The sequence below is a fragment of the Camelus ferus genome, chromosome 24, assembly GCF_009834535.1.
Source record: "Camelus ferus isolate YT-003-E chromosome 24, BCGSAC_Cfer_1.0, whole genome shotgun sequence".
NCBI classification, from domain to species: domain Eukaryota; kingdom Metazoa; phylum Chordata; class Mammalia; order Artiodactyla; family Camelidae; genus Camelus; species Camelus ferus.
Genome location: NC_045719.1, coordinates 10,596,764 through 10,613,076, shown reverse-complemented (window position 1 = coordinate 10,613,076; position 16,313 = coordinate 10,596,764). Strand labels below are relative to the sequence as shown.

Genomic DNA, 16,313 nt, shown 5'->3' with positions numbered 1-16,313 from the left:
AACAGATGCGATGCCACAGGGGACCTCCTGTGTTATAAACTGCAGAAATGGCCTTTTTCTGCCTCAGACCCAGGCTGATTCCGGAGAGCTTTCAGAACCGCAGCGGCGAGATGGGAGGTCACACATTAAGACAGTAGCGCCCACCCTGTAATTCAGCCTTGTGTGTAATTGGTTCAGAATCTCATCCTGACGTCTGGCTGGTATTAGTCCCCTCGCCGGGCTCACCCTCTGAAGGAAAAGTAGGGCAGGAAGGGCTGTGCTCACAGTCCAGGTTTTCTTGGGTGAAAGATCACTTTGAGATGACACAGCTGAGTAGTCAGCCTGAAATCCTGGTTGGTATTTTATTAATTTTGCACCAAGATAAATCCTGAAATTCTGACAAACTCCATGACAGGTGAAATTCCTTCTTGCAGAATCTGCTCAGCAAGAGGCTGCTCATTTCGTTCTGTTCCGAGGCAGGCAACAGGAGGGCAGCTTTCTAATCAGCCCTCAAAGGACCCCCAGCCGCCCCAGAGTCTCGGGCTGATTGAATAACTCCTGGGCCTCTTCCCCTAGGCCTCCATCAGCGGGGGTCCTGTGGAAAGCAATCTCCCGCAGACTGGCACTGAAGAGAGCTTTAAACCACCATTTTCTGCTCTCCAGAGGAGCCTGGAGTACTAAAAGATAGATGGACTGCAGATATTTTATGAGAAACTGTCAGAAGAAGAGCAGAGTAAATGTTTTTTTTCTTCTTCTTCTTTGAGTCATACACTACATCACCGTTGAATTTCTCCCAGAATCTTTTACATTTAAAGTGAGAAATTAATTGGTTGCTAACCTTTCATACCCCCTCCCTTCTTCTTCGTTGTCTTCCTCCTTTTTTTTTTTTTCTTAAATATTCACACAGAGGCCCTTTGCTTAACCACAGTTGCAGAAAATCAGTACCATTTGCAATGAAATATTTATAATGACAGAATGAAAAATTGGATTCATTTTCTGGACTGTAGCCGAACAGTCTGCAACTTTGTGCAGGATTGTTAGGCATCCCGCCTTCCTCCCTTTCGTTGGAGGCTTTTTCGACAACAGGCCACATGGACGTAGCTTACCTACGCTTTGGAGGGATGCCTACCAAAGCACAGAACCCATTTCTATGCTTTTTAAAGAAAAAAAAAATTGAGGAGAAAGAGCAGATTTTCGTTTGTGTGGCCACGTGGGGGGCACTCGGCCATGGCCCATAAAACGGTAGAGAAGATGGGAACCCGGTTGAAAGGAGGAGGGCTGGCTCTGCGGGGAGGGGCTGGGAGGAGCTCACAAGGAACCCAGGAGACAGCCTGGCCTGCGCTGCGCAGCGGAGGACAAGTAGCCATCAGCGCGCCGCTGTCTCGGGGCAGGTTTATGAGGGGAAGTGGGAGGCAGACCCGAGGTGTGGAAACACACACTGGCTCTCAGAGCTCACTTCTTTTTCCCTTCAGCATCTGCTGCAGTGGGCTTCCCTCTCCACGTGACCTCATGTTCGGAGCCGCTTTCTTCCTCACCAGGGTTGACTGTGGCATTTTTTTGTTTCAGAGATGAAAGACAAAAGGGTTTGGCTCGGACAGTCCAGCGTTGTATTTCAAACAAGCCCTCCTCCCAAGTGCAGAGCCACAACAATGCGTTCATTCTTCCTCCAGGACTTGATTGGATTTGCAGCAAGATGCCTGTGAAGTACATTTCGGTCTACCAATAAGTTTTCACTCGCACTCCACCGACGGGCCCGGAGAGGCGGCCGGTTTCTCCTCCCTCCATTGTGGGCGTGTGACGAGGGATTACACCCCCACGGGGGCCTTCTCCGGCTCCCAGCCCATGACTTAACCTTTCTTCTGTCCCCTCGTGAAGCCCTGGGTCTCGTTAGTCAGCGGTGTTTTCTTTCGGTGGTTTTTCCAAAGTGAGAAACATTCTAGTAGATTTCAGCAGGAATTAAAAACAGTCACACTCAAATCTGCGGGTTTTGCTCACTGAATTTGCATCCTGCATTGCCAGCTCTGCAAGATCAATAATCCATATTTTATTGTATAATAAAGGCTGCCTGTAATTGAATTAGCTCATTCATTCCATCTGATTAGCCCTGCTTTATTCATGGAGAGGAAAAATAATACAAACTTACCTTCGCCGACATATTGCATGACGTGCATGTAAAAAAGCCTTCAGCACTCTAAAACCAATTTATAAAGATGATGGGGAGTTAATTTCAGCACTTGTTTATCCTAGGAATAATATGAAACGCGTCACACTGCATCTTGGTGGCGATGGCTTTAATGTTCACAGCTATTGTGTCAATCTGTCCTCCAGTCAGCCTGGCGTAAACATCCCATAATAGGTCTCTCTTCTTACCATCAGCAAGAATGCCTCTCTCCAATTCTCAAGGACCTCTGGGAAAAAGTCTTCTGGTATTTGCCTTTGGAGAGAGCCACCTTGAGGTTTCACCCTCAGGTCATTACCTATTAGCCATCCACGGATGACCATTTTCAAGCTTTTTGATTGCTTACCCTCTTCTCTTTGAAGCAACATCTTAGCACACGTTTGGACGTGGGTGATGAGAATCACTGAATGGGAAAGGAGTTCTCCCTTATTGGGGCCTCCGAGGCTGTGGGTGCACAGCCCAAGTGGTGTGTGACGCGTGCTTTCTTGGAGGTCTGGAGTTTTTATACAGGCTTCGAGGTTTGTCTTTTCATTGCACTCCCCCACCAAACGACTGGGAGAAGGATGCTGACAGTTCAGCATGAAATGATGTGTGTTCTGACACAAACTGCATTGTAGCTTAGGAATCTAGCCTGAAGATATTTTACTGTAGCATTTCTTTGATTCGGGGCGAAAAAAGAATTTTCCTTAAAAGTGTGTATTTCAGGATGTGACACAAACTTTTCTCCATTGCTGTGTATGAATTCAGCAGAATGTTTCCACTTAACCCTTCTTATAGCTGGCTTTCTGGAGGACTGAGGTTAAGAGGGGAAAAAATGTTTTTGCATTAATTTTTCAACAACTTAGGTGAGTCTGAAATATATACCCAAGGATATGGCAACTGTAATCATGGTGTGTTCAGAATCAATCTTTTCTGCAGACCAGGAAAGGAACACTGAATAGCATTCATTTATGTACAGCCAGATGTATTTTTGCGAGGGGTGTGCCTTGCTTAGGATGATTTTAAGTGTTACTAAGCAGATTTATAGGAGCAGCAGGCCCTCGTGATAGAAGGAAGTAAGGGACGGTGTGGCAGAAGTCCTCGGTGAAGGCAAGTTCCGCGGCAAACCCCGTCCTCAGGAAGGGAAGCACGCCCAAACGCAGACTGCGTTTGAATGTCTGAGTTAACAACTCTGGGAGTGTTTCTCTTTCTCTTGTCCAGTTCCTTCTATGTTGTGGCTGGTTTGCATTTATGTTTGAAGTGCCAGGCGGTGTAATGAAGTTATTCTTTTATAAATTTTGCAACAGTGAAGCAAGCATGAGGGCTTTAAATTAGAGTAAGTGCCACTTCTGTACGGCAGGTTCCTTGGAGGACTGATTAGAGTGAGGCCTCCCGCCGCTGGTCTTCCGTGTGGCGGAGTTGGTGCGCGGGCTTGTTTACGGCTCACCTTTGAATTTGCATGAGCGTGCGCCAGGCCTGCTGCCTGGCCCTCTGTTAGCGGAAGCTGTCTTTCTTCCAGGATCATGTTAAATACTTCACTTGAAGGAGTTATTTTTTTAATTATATTGCTTTATTGTAATGAATTAAAATTAACTTGGAGTAGCAAATTATATAAGGACGCGAGGGTTATAGATTACTCTCACCATAGCTACAGCACATCCTTGTGTGGGGGAGTTACAGGGCTGTCTGTCTAGGAGCTCTGTGCACCATGAGGGGTGAGGAAACTGTTCCACAGAGACCAAGAAGCAGCGTCAGAAAAGATGCCCAGGAAATGGGAAGAGAACAGGAGTTTAATGCGTGGGTTTATGAAGCAAATAGAGGCTCTTCTTGGCCAGAGAGTAGGGGCAGCTCTGCCATTTTAAGACCTGAAAGATTCCGGGGCAAGAAGAGATGAGGGACAAGAAGGAATGCAAGCATATCTGAAGACCCATGACAGTTCCATGTAGGAGCAGAGACGCACTTAAGCATTCCTGATTTCCTCTCTCGGTGCCTGTGTGCACTGGCTCATAAACAGGGATGATTTCAGGGGACGAGGTGGCAGGAGATTGTTAAAGATAAGAGATTTGGAACCTTCTATAATACATGAAAACATGCAGGGAAAGAGAACAAGCCAGAAAAAAAGCACCAAGCTTGAGTGCGGGATTGTTTCTCCTCTTTCCAAACCAGGATTTTTTTTTTTTTTAATTTAAAATAAGAGACACCCTAATAGAATTGGGCTTGCATTTTAAAAGGACTTTCTTAGAATTTAAAACAAGGTCTACTTGGGGCTCCTTCTAAATGCATTCTCCATGTGGGAATATGAGCTCACCCAGATCAAAGGCAAACAGCAGGGTTTTACCTGTAGAACCCATGCACCATGCACATATGTAACTCCTCCCACTCTCCACAGCACACACTCACGCCAGCATCCCGCATAGGCACGGATGTGCACACACACTCATCCTTACACAGTTTATGTCAGTTCTGTAAATCGGTACACTGTCCTTTCACAGCTCTATTCTTTGTATGTATATGTACAAAGCAAACGCCCTAGTAGACAATCATTGGGTTGCTTACAATGGGGAGAGATGGTTTTCTGTTACTCTTCATGATTTATAACATGTTGACTTACTCTTACTGTGAGTTTACCTCCTAGAGAGTGTGGCAGGGTTTTTAATAAAAGAAATATTACACTATAAGGAAGTGGCATTTCTTTTGCTTTTTGCCCCCGTTCAATAAACTATTTTTCATAATTATTGGGAGGTGGCTGAAGGGAACCCTTGTCCACATCGAGTGGAAAAGCAGGAAGAGTTCTTGCTTCCTCCTCCTCCCTACAAAGGTTACCCTTTGAATATAAATTACTATGCCTTGTGCTTCTCCCATTCCAATCAGATGACCTTTTGAATCTAGTGGACCAGAGTTTAAATCCTAAGCCTGCCAGTCAGTTTTTAAATCAATGCCCTGTTCCAACAGCTTTTAGGTACATAACTTTCAATTTCAATGGATTTTTAAAACAGACATTAAATAAGGAAGGCCAGTGGAATCTTGCAGCTGGCGGAAAAACAACCCAACTTGACTGCAAGATCTTGGGCCGACTACTGTGACGATGGGTAATTTCACTAACTAAATCCTTTACCAAAAAACCTTCCGGGATTCAAAATCTAAGAGAAAAGGGAGGAGCAGGAAATGTGTGATGTTTGCAAGAGGACATTTCTGAGCAGTTATCCATTTAAGCTCCCATTATTTGCCGCTAATTACTACACAAGGCTGTTAAATATTTAGTAGAAGTTTGTTTAATTGCGTTTGACTGGGAAGAGGGGGGTGGTGCCTGAGTATGGCTTGAACGTCAAGTCAGTCCCGTGCACCCAGAGCCAGGCAGAGAAGTTTGTATTCGCCCAAGGTGAACACATTTCAGTATCAGCCAAGCTTCTTTTTCCTTCCTCCCAGAGATTTATGTATCTTTAAAATTAGAGCACGAAGAAGGGGCACTGTTCACTGATGTAAAATTGGAAGGAGGTCATTCTTAACCTTGTTTACAGATGCTCTAGTTTAGAAAGCACCAGTGTGATAAATTAAGCATTACAAGGGGAAAAATTAAAGTGTAGCAACAACTGGCACATGGACACATCTGTCTGTGAAGGACTGACTTAATCCCTGAATATCTTATTAGACTGTATTGCCTGGCAAAGCCTTCTGTCCCACAGTTTGCTGGGATCCTGCAATTCTAGACTCTGAGCAGAATCTTCACGCTCCAGACTCTTTTTCATTTTCGCTGGCTCTCTATAGTTTGACTTAAATTTTCTGTTGGCTCCATGCCTGTAGACAGGTAGCTCAATTCATTGTTCTCTTTTAAAAATAAACTTTATGCTTCTAAAATATTTTCCCAGTGTCCATTTCGCTCTTTTTAGATTATTCTTCCAATTTGGCACTTTTTGTTTTCTCAATGTAGTAGATAGTACGGATTCTTATCAGTTCCAGAAAAGGGAAATTTCAAACCTATCCTGTATGCGAAACAGATAGGGGTCAGCTAGCAACTGAAATTTTACTACCACTTTTAAGTTCGTAATGAGAAACGAAATTGTTACCCGGTTAACATTGCCCACATGGGACCCGTCAGCAGGATTGGTCCTTTTGAAGCTGGTCGGCCAGAGTGGCTTGTTTTACTTCTCTGAAATGTTTAATGGTCAAAACACTAGAAATTGTTCTATATTAGCAATGTGAACATGGCATCCTTTTAAAAATTACTCTTTGCCTAGGCTCTGAAGACTCACGTTAGACTAAGGCTAGGCTCCTTAGGTGGGTGCTCTTGAGATGCTGTTCACCCCGTCGGCTTTCCCAGCTCCACTGGACGTTGTAAAATGGTGAAAATCAGCTCCATTCGAAGTAACCCCCGTCCCTGCCCAGCTTGGTGGATCTGCAGCCCCACAGGTGACCCGGCACCGCCCCTGCGGCTCTCAGCCCAACTCAGACTTGCTCCCCTGGCCTGGAGACCATCTCTCTCTTCTCTCCTCGTCCTCCTCCGACACTGAGCACTAACTCCTCTGAGAACTCAGCCCACAGCCTCTCACAGAGGTGAGGCGCCCTTTCTCCGTGGCCCGTGCAACCTGTCCTCTGTCGCTGCTGAGCACCCTGCCAGTGAGCATGTCGTCTCCGCAGCCAGCCCAGTCCCGGGATCTGAACCCAGAAACCAGCACCACTCAGCAGCTGCTTCTGCCCCGAAGCCAGCTCAGCCCCCGGGGCAGCTCGAAGAGCTTGAAAGTTGGCCTACACTCCCTGGGGACTTAACTTCCTCATCTATAAAATGAGATATTGGAACGGGCGCTGCCATAACCCTCCCAGCTCTGAAAGCATCTCTCTGGTTCTCTGATGCAGCACTTACAGGGGTAGCTGCCTCCTGCTGCTGAATCTAGACCAGCAAGTTAGGGATGGCAGCTCTGCGCTTTGTTCAGAGTGGATAGCTGTTTCCATACCCTAAATGTGAATATCCAGAGTTTCATAGTTAGGTCCCTTTTATACTTTACTAGATTGTCAATATTCCTAAAGCAGCATTGATTATTTGCCACTGAAATGTACCACCTTTGTTCACTGATGGTTCATGAAAGCTGTTAGTAAACTGCTGAATGGGTGGACATTTTTGGAGACACTCAATTCTCCACAGAAGCAATGCCATTTATTATATATCTCAAAGAATCTTTTCCTTGATTTCTTAACAAATGCCCAGCCTCGCCGTTCACTGCACTTTAAATGCCACGCCCTGGAGCGCCATGCGGTGCGCCTGTGTCCCTTTTGCTGGCCTTCTTTTTCCCATTTTGATGGGCGAGATACCTCTGAGACTGAAGACTGAGTCACATGGCTTAGCAAGCTCAGTGTGTTTTCAAAACACTGTGAGGCAGTGGTCCTCAACCAGGGATGATTTTTCCCCCACCGGGGGTATGTGGCAATTATTTCTAGAGATTTCTGGTTGTCACAGCTGGGAAGGTGCCACTAGTATTTGGTTGACAGAGGCTGGGGAGTTGCTGACGTCCTCCAGTGCAACCGCGTAGCCCTGCTGAATGAAGAACTGACCGGCCCAATGTTGTAGTCACGCTGAGGCTGGGAAACCTGGTCCCACTGGCCTTCTAGAATCTATCTGTAGACCTCTGTGAAACAAAGCGATTGACCTATTTTGTGTGGCTAAGGAGTAGCTTACTGGCTTGTCTCTGTGGTTACTTAAGATGAGACAGAGGAACTTTATGCTACGGATACATGGTCAAGGCATCTCAGTGTAGACTCATGGCCGTGCCCAAGTCCACATGCTTCAGGATTATCTCAGCTCAGCCTTTCCTAGGGTTATTTGGCATGAATGTCCAGAGAACAGCAACAACACGTCCTTCGGTGAGGTCTTATTAGAATGTGAAGTCGCTTCCTGTGGGAGGTGTGATGGAAGCTTCATTGCCAAAACCATTTAAAACTAGCCCAGAGTGTCAACTTTATAGAACAATTTTTGTCCAGCAAAGGGACAAACTAAATAACCCAATAGTGCTTTTCTGTCTTGCATAGCTTATATTTTTGTGATCACGTCTGATGATGCCATTTCACCTTTTGCTTTCATATAGCTTAGTGTCATCCAGAAAATGCTTCAAGATGTCAGGCCAAGCCCATGTGAACTGTTAAATGTCAAAAGAAAATGCATCAGTGTCTCTCTAAGTTCATGGTGATGACATTACCATATGAAAAAATAAAAAGGGAGATTCTGTCCGTGCAAACATGATCATAAATGCAACATTCATGGCATTAAAGAGAGGGGAGAAGCACATGAGGACAATTTGGGAAATTCCATTGCTATTTATCAAAATAAAAGAGTAGAACCTCATTTTAGTAAATTCTACCAAAAAATTGTGAGTCAGCCTCCCTGGTTATGAAAATCCCTGGTACAAATATGGTTTTTAGATTCTCAAAGCTCTGTGGGAAATATTATGTATTTATCATTTAAGAATATTTATTAAAATATAACATCTCACCAAAAGGCACACGCCCGCATACATGTTCCTGATGTTACCAGGCAGGACCCATGAAAACAGTTACCCCAAATGTCTCCAGCCAGAAGCATGTAATTTGTAGACAGTGGAAACTCCGGGGTGGTAAAACGGGGTCTGGTTGGTATTTTGGATGATTTGGGTCTTCACTTTAATTTTCAGAACATTCTAATGTTTCTTCCAGAGCTGCAGCAATTCACTTTTAATTAATTTTAAACTGTGATTACTTTTGTAATTGTGTGGACTTTGAAAATGTTAATTTATTGCTTTCACATCCTGTTAATGTTACTAAGACGTTTAAAGTCTACCTTTTGCCATTGTATTTTTTTTCCCTAAGTATCCTGTCTTCGTTAGCTGTGTACACTTTTAAAACTGTTTTACTAGCAAAAAGAAGTTGAGAATGAAAAAAGAGAGAGGGTGGAAATGTAAAAGTCTTGATTAGAAAGTATAATTTAATAGAACATGTATTGAACCAAATGTATTGATTAATGTAGAAGATATAGTACTTATATTGATTCAAACCAGAGATTTAGTACTAAAAGCTCTAAGCCAAAAAGCTGTTGCAGACTGCTACAAAAGTCAGTTTAATGCTGTCCTTGAGAGTGCCTTCACAAAGAAATTCTTCTAATGTTTGAGGACTAGGTAGAATGCGGTATATGTCAGTTTGATCCCGGAGGGTTTTATTTTGTACTCTAATAGCTGTTATGAGCCTACATTATATCCAAGGAGTAATTTTCCTTAGGGGTGCCTGGCTCGCTTTGTGTCAATATTCTAGCATTTTAAGTCACGTACAGTATATGCTTCTGGGAACAGGGAAGGAGCCGGCCAGACTCATAATGGTCTGCATTCATTAATAAAGGCAGAAGCTTCTGTCCCTCCATTGCCCACTACAGGGATCCCTCTTTGGCCTTCAGGGACCCGTACAGACACATTTAAAGAAAGCTTTATTTTGAGTGGGCAGGAGATGAAATGTAGGACTTGCAGGCATTTCCTAAGTCAGCTCTGTGCCCGAGCACAGGGGTGACCTTAATGGGTCAAAGAAGAATGCAGGTCAAAAGACTTATTATCCAGCCTGTTGGAAACCAACTGCTTTTGTTTAAAAAAAAAAATTTTTTTTAAAGCAGTAGTGCTTAAAGGTGGATGATAATGTAGAATTCTGTTTGCAGCCTGGAACTGCACGACTGTGTGTGTACTGGAATATGCTTCTAGAAAAATAAGAGCATAGTGACTATCCATAGTGTTTACAGATAAAGGTCCAACCCTCGTGATAAAAGGGAGGGTAATAGAATTAGTTAATCAGTGATGATTGATCACGGATGTGTGCGTTCTTCAACTAAAAAAACAACACACTGCCATGGTGCTGTCACCATCTGTTGAAAGAAACAGCCACATTTAATCTTTATATTTCTTTCATTTCTTCCCGCCTTGTATTGTTGCAAAGCCACAATTGCCTACTGTTTCTTCTGGTTGGAAAACATCTCATTTAAGTTGAATACAACTGCAGTTTAAATTCGGGATTCTAATGGCATGGTGAATTAGTGAAAAGCTTGGTTTTTTGTTTTTTTTTCATTCCTTTTTAAAATAGCATGCTGCCTCTTTTTCTTAGTTCTAAAAGCTTGTCAGAATTTGAGACAAAGGGCTATAAATAGACAAGTCATGGTAAAAAATGATTAACATCTTTGAATCAACAGATCTCACAAAAACGTCCATTCAAACACAGTTTTTATTTTTATTACCTTTGCTACTTTACATTTTGCCGATGCCAACAGAGGATTACAAAGCACAGACAAGATGTGGTCTCTGCCAAAATACTGTATGAGTGAGGGTGATCTGTGGGCGCCACTTTTGGGGCTGGGCACTGAATTTTTTCACCCTGGGAAGGTGGATTCCCTCTGGCTTTCCTCCAGAGCTTAGCTTCATCATTGTCCTAGGTGCAAATATTTAAATTCACATCAAGAGCACAGGAAAATGGGATAGTTTGGCCAAGGTGAACAGTTTCAGGCGATCAGGGGTTTTTATTTTTATTTAAAAATATTTTGTTTGGATTGCATTTTAAATAGGATTAAACCCTTTGACCAGTGAATGCGGTCAGCTCTCAGAAAGGCGGAGGCTGAATTAATCATGTGTTAGGGTGCCAAGCCCAAAATGAGAATTCCAGTCTTGTAAAATGAAAAGCATCTCATATTTTAAAAGAAGTACATAATGCTAGAAGGGAATTTTTAAGGTCCTCATCTGTTTTTTAGCTTTCTAAGTTTAATTTCACATTTTAGAGAAAAAAAGAACATACTCCTTCCAAGTGGGGCCCTTTACAGTAAAGAGAGTGGGGTTTTTTTCTTTTCCTTTTTTTCCCCCTGAAACCTGGCTACTAAGGTATCGTACCTACATGGATCGTCTTTGAAGCTTTAAGGTGTGTGGTGAATTTGATTTTTTTTTTTTAACGCAAACCCCCCTCATGTAAAACAACTGTTCATAACTGGGATTAATGGTTTGCAATTTTCAGTTACTTAGACATGGGGTCTCCAAGAAATGGCTTTTTGCAGAGTAGAATATGGCTCTCTGTGGGATTGCAGAAGTTTTCTTCTCTTCCTACTTCCTTTTCTGTCATCACCACCCCCACCCACGTCGATGTTGCACTGATGTTCTCCTCGATTATGTAAAACACTTTCCCTTCATTGGAACAGATATTTTTTCTCATAACCTGTCATTGCATTAAAGTACTTTAGGGACTGTGAATTGCTGTGTAAAATGGGTGAGATTACCCACTGCTTTGTTCTAGTGCAGTGGTTCCTCCAGACCTAAAGAGCAGAAAACTCTTAGAGGGGAAGGCTGCTTGCTGATGGCCCGGCAGCGATCTGGCCGCTCTGCGCGTCCCCCTTGGAGCTCCAGGGACTCAGGGCGGGCGCTGTGGCCTCTGTGGCCGGCGTGGCCGGCGTGGCAAGGAGCCAGGGCAGGGGTGAACCATGCGTGGCACCTGCCCTCTCCCTGTGCTTCGCACTTCTCTTCTACTTTTCATCTTTCCCACTTGCTTCTTGTCTCCTTCTCTGAAGAAATGTCTGTGATTTTAAAAACACCAGATACGAGGAGGGCTCCCATGACGTGACTTCTTGTTCCTCTTATCAGAGGATCTTCAGTGAATTCTGGAGACTAACGCTCCTCATCTTTCTCCTTAACTCCTAAAAGCCAACCCAGTAACGTGTGCAGCTCAGACCTTCATTCCTTCCTTTAGAAAATGAAATCAGGCCATTTGTATTTTCAGCCTGAGGGAGGGGAGCAGACACATCCCAGGGACGTTCAAACGTAGTGAGGACAAGCCTTTGAGGACTGGAGCAAAATCACCCGAGTTTCTTTTTTTGTTTGTTTTCAGTGTAAATCTGCCCATTTTCCAAGACCATGGAGGAATATGCCCCCTTCCTACCTTGAGAGTCACTGCCAGTGTGGACGCGATGACTAGGGGGGTGGGGAGAGCTGTCCTTGCTCTCAGCTGAGCCCTAGAAACAAAGAAAAAGAAAAAAAAAGAAAGACAATAAATGATCTCAATGGTATGCAGGTATCTCCACACCAAGAGGACTTTCTGCCTTTACCATCTTTTACGCCAGATTTCCCAATTAGACATTATTTATATTGGAGCTCTTTATTTTTGTTGGAGCTTGAACTTCACAAGCCATACTCTTGTCCTTCTCACAAATGATTTATAGTCTTCTCTCTTAATATGCAAAGCATAAATCCTTTATAGTAGCAACTTCAATCTGTTGCAATATGTATTTGTTCATTTCTTTGCACCTCTGAAGAGACTTGTATGGCTTTGGTTTAGGATGAAAGCATCCAAGAAACAACTGTTGCCAACTCTTACGGCCAATTTTTTTTAGATTTTTGTTTTGCAGTATCTCAATATCGGCCATAAAATCGCTAGAGAGATGGCAGTATAGCTTCCTCTATTAACCTCTAAAATTCAACTGAATGTAGAATGTCTATAGTATGCACTTAAATATTTTTAAATAATTAAAATTAAATAATTTCTTTTTTTTTTACTCTGGTTATGGTTTTAAAAAAATCACACCTCCTCCTGTCAATGTCTTATCATTTAGATAACTATTGTCATAGATTCTTGTATTTATTTTCTTAAATTTTATATACAGCTGGGTTTATTTATTTATTTATTTATTTACTTACTTATTGGAGGAGGAGGTAATTAGGTTTGTTTGTTTATTATTTGTTTGTTTATTTATTTTTCAGAGGAGGCACTGGGGATTGAACCTAGGACCTCATGCCCACTAAGGATATGCGCTACCACTTAGGCTATACCCACCTCCCTTATTTTCTTAAGTTTTTAAATAAAAAAAAAAAACCTTTCTATAAGATCAGACTTGACTCTTGGAGAAAGGAAAATGTGTGAGAAAATTTAGACAGTGCATTTTGAGTAATTGAACTTTTTTACTGTTTGTAACTTCTTTGATCATAATTATGTTGGTATTTAAAGGGATAGGAAAGTTTTTAGGGTGCATCAGTATTTTGATTACCCTATTGGTGAAAAAATATCGCAGAAGTATTTATTTAGAATCAATATAAAGAAAAAAGCTTTGGTATAAAACTAGTCTGCTCCTGTATGTACTTCTGTGCTACAAAAGAATAATTTTAAAATTCCAGCTTATCTTTTACTGGGTTCATAAAAATGGCATGTTTTAAATAAGGGTGACTGAAATAACAACGTCCTCATTTGTTGTTAGTCTTCTTTAAAAGATGGGCTTAGTGTGAAGTAGGGAACGAAGACCTGGGTCCCCTTCACAAGTCTCCGTCTCCCTCACTGGCGCTCTCAGCCCTGACTGGGTAACCCTGGAAGTCAAGCCCCTGCCCCTTCACCCCCTGTCACTGGGCAGGCATTTTGGCTAGACTGGTGGGAGAGTTAAAGACAACAAAGACAAAGCCCTCTGTTGAAAAACTTCCACAGTCCCTCTTCACCTACAAGACAAAGGCTGAAGTCCTTTGCAGGGTTCAGAGGCTCTTCCACCTCTAGCCCCGGACTTCTCTCTGCCTTCATTTCTCATCAGTACCCTTGGTTCAGGCCACTCCAGAGTCCACCCAGTCGGCACTGCAGGTCCACAAACAGACCTTGCATCTTCTTGCTTCATTGCTTTTACCCACGTGGGTCTCTGGCCTGGAGTGCCCTCCCTGCATCCCAAATGCCTCTTCACGTCTCCAGCCTCAACTAAAATGTTCTGAGTTACATCCACTGCAAAGTCTTCCCCAAAAGCCAGGCAGGGTTAGCGGGCATGATATTTCTGTGGTCGTTCCTAACTCATCCTGCCATGTTGCTTTACCAGAAAGTGCGCACAGGACTCTCTTTAGACCATGAGCACTTTGGAGACATGAAATCTGGGACCATCCTTCTTCCAGGAGTCCTTGCCTAGCCAGTCAGCCATCCATCTGGCCAGACCCTCTTTGCCCAGGACTGCAATGCTGGGGTGGCACCTGGGGGGACACAGGTGTTCAACAGATGCTTGTGAAGGAATGAATAAATGAGTGAAGACCAGAATTACTGACATAGAGAGCCGGCACCGCAGATAACCAAAGACAAGACCTAAGATGCAGTGCAATATAAGCAGTATAAAGTACAATGGGAAATCAGAGAAGGGGGAACACAAGTTTAGAAGGGAGGAGCCTGGTAGCAGTAGTATTTTGTGGATGGGCCTCAAGGTTCTGATCAAAGGAACGGGGACGGGGGGTACATGGTGAGAGGTGGGAGAACAGGGCTCAGGGGAAGTGCAGAGGGGGGATGTGGCAATCAGGCCACCTCCAGGTGTTTGCTCTGAACGAACGTCCTGTGGGTGTGGGACCACCCCCCATGCAGGCCACGGGCACAGAAATGGAGCCCACCCTCCCAGGGCTCACCCCAGGACCTAGCTTGTACGTGTAAGTTGCCCAGGTAGCCCACTTGCCCTCTCCCAATTTGGAAACAGGACGTTGGCTTAGAAAGGGGACTTTCTGTGTGGATGGAGAGAAGGCTACCAGAATACAGCAGAGACCGCGCCCGCTGGGGATGGGGAGCAGTTGCAGATCTGCTCCTGGGCCAGGCTGGGACCCAGCCCGGAGCCCACCCCAAGGAGAGGAACTGGAGAAGCTTCCTGCCCCCTCTGCCAGTTGTTGTCTGGGCAGCTCTTGCCTTTAAAGTCTATATTCAGGGACAGAAAGAGCCTCTGCTGTCGAGATGTTCACCCTCTAAGAGCCAGTAGAACAAAAGCATCTGTAATTAATGGAAATAATGCACAGATAAATATAACTGCTAAAATAGTGCTACCTGGCGTTTGAAAGTATGGTGTATTCTGATAAGAAGAGCCAGTGGCGGGTGGGAGGTACCCTAGGAAGCATGGCAGCGGCGGAGATGGGAGGACCGCAGGCCCTGCCCTCCCTCCTGGCACTCACTGGGGACAGAGAGGAATCGGCCCCCGTGAACCCCGACGCCTCCAGGTGCAGAAACACCGTATTCAAGTCCTTATAAACCAGTCAGCATTCAGATACTTGGTCTGATGAAAATACAGTCACTTAAGGCTTTTTCCCCCTTTCTTTTTCATTACAGAATCATACGATGACCCAACACAGCAGTTAGTGCAAGCACGGTCTCCCAAGGAGAATGACTTTTGTGGCACAAAAAGGGAACACGTTTTACTCTTTGCACGAAACTTTCATTGTTAATGTATATTATTCAGAAACATTGTATTGTACCATAAAACTTGTATTATCAAAACTGTTGGATGTTCATGTGTTTGAACTTTTGAGCACCGGCTAGACCCCATGTATATAAAGTGTCTCACCTGTATTATGTCGTCTGATACTAAAATGGTCTTATAAAGACAAGTGGACTTGGGCCCTATTCAGGCAAGATTTTTTTTTTTTTTTAATGTGAGCAAAATGGCTTAAGAGAAAGTATTTTCAAGGAAGACAGATTAAAACAACTCTATTACACATGAGACTGTGTTTGGACTTCCTTTTCTTAACACTTAAGCCTAGAATTTCTCTTTTGGTATATCAACGGTTAAATCCAAGACTATTTTTTATTGCTGAAGATTCTTGCAAACCATGAAGAGATGTTCTCACAGAACAGAACCCCACAGCTGGATAAGGCCCGTATATATATTTGTAAGCCTTGCAATGTGACAGGTAGCATCACTATATATGCAATAGTTGTTATGTAGACTGTCAAAGAATTTTTTTCCTGGACCCATTTGAAGCTTTGAGTGTTCAAGGTTTTCCTTAATGATTTCACACAGCCAAATTCTTGAATCAGTTGAACTAACCTGTATGTTACTGTTATTAATGTTTACTCTGCGGTCTGAACCTGGAGATTACTGGAATTGTTTTCCAAGAGGAAATAAATTCAGTTTACCATTAGGTAAGAGTGTATTTGTGTGTTTTCTTTTTCTAGTTACACTGCCATTAAAAAAATCTAATTGCCTGCACCCTTGGAAATGAGTTCTGCTCTGGGGAATATCCCAGGCATAACCTCAGTCATATTTAACCTTAACTCACTGGGCCAAAAGCAGCTGGAAGGAGCTGCATCACGCCGCACAGGGAGGGGACCGGACCCGAGGTGCGCCATATTCTCGCGGATACCACCAGGTCACAGTGTACTGGCGGATTCTGACATCACAGATGGATGTGATGGCTGTTTTCTGCATAATTTGCAGCCC

General features: G+C 43.7%; 1 protein-coding gene across 6 annotated transcripts in view; it reads left to right on the top strand.

The window, feature by feature from the left end:
• The window catches only part of ZNF521 (zinc finger protein 521), a 262,919-nt gene extending 246,862 nt beyond the window's left edge, over positions 1–16,057 (top strand). For 5 of the 6 annotated variants that reach the window (XM_032467409.1, XM_032467408.1, XM_032467407.1 and 2 more), the window contains one exon: positions 15,203–16,057. In XM_032467409.1, coding sequence (XP_032323300.1) covers positions 15,203–15,232 — 30 coding nt within the window. In that variant the 3' untranslated portion in view covers positions 15,233–16,057. Of the gene's footprint in view, positions 1–1,545; positions 6,367–15,202 lie in introns of those variants that run through there. The other variant, XM_032467406.1, reaches the window with a different exon arrangement.
• The last annotated feature ends 256 nt before the right edge of the window (positions 16,058–16,313 follow it).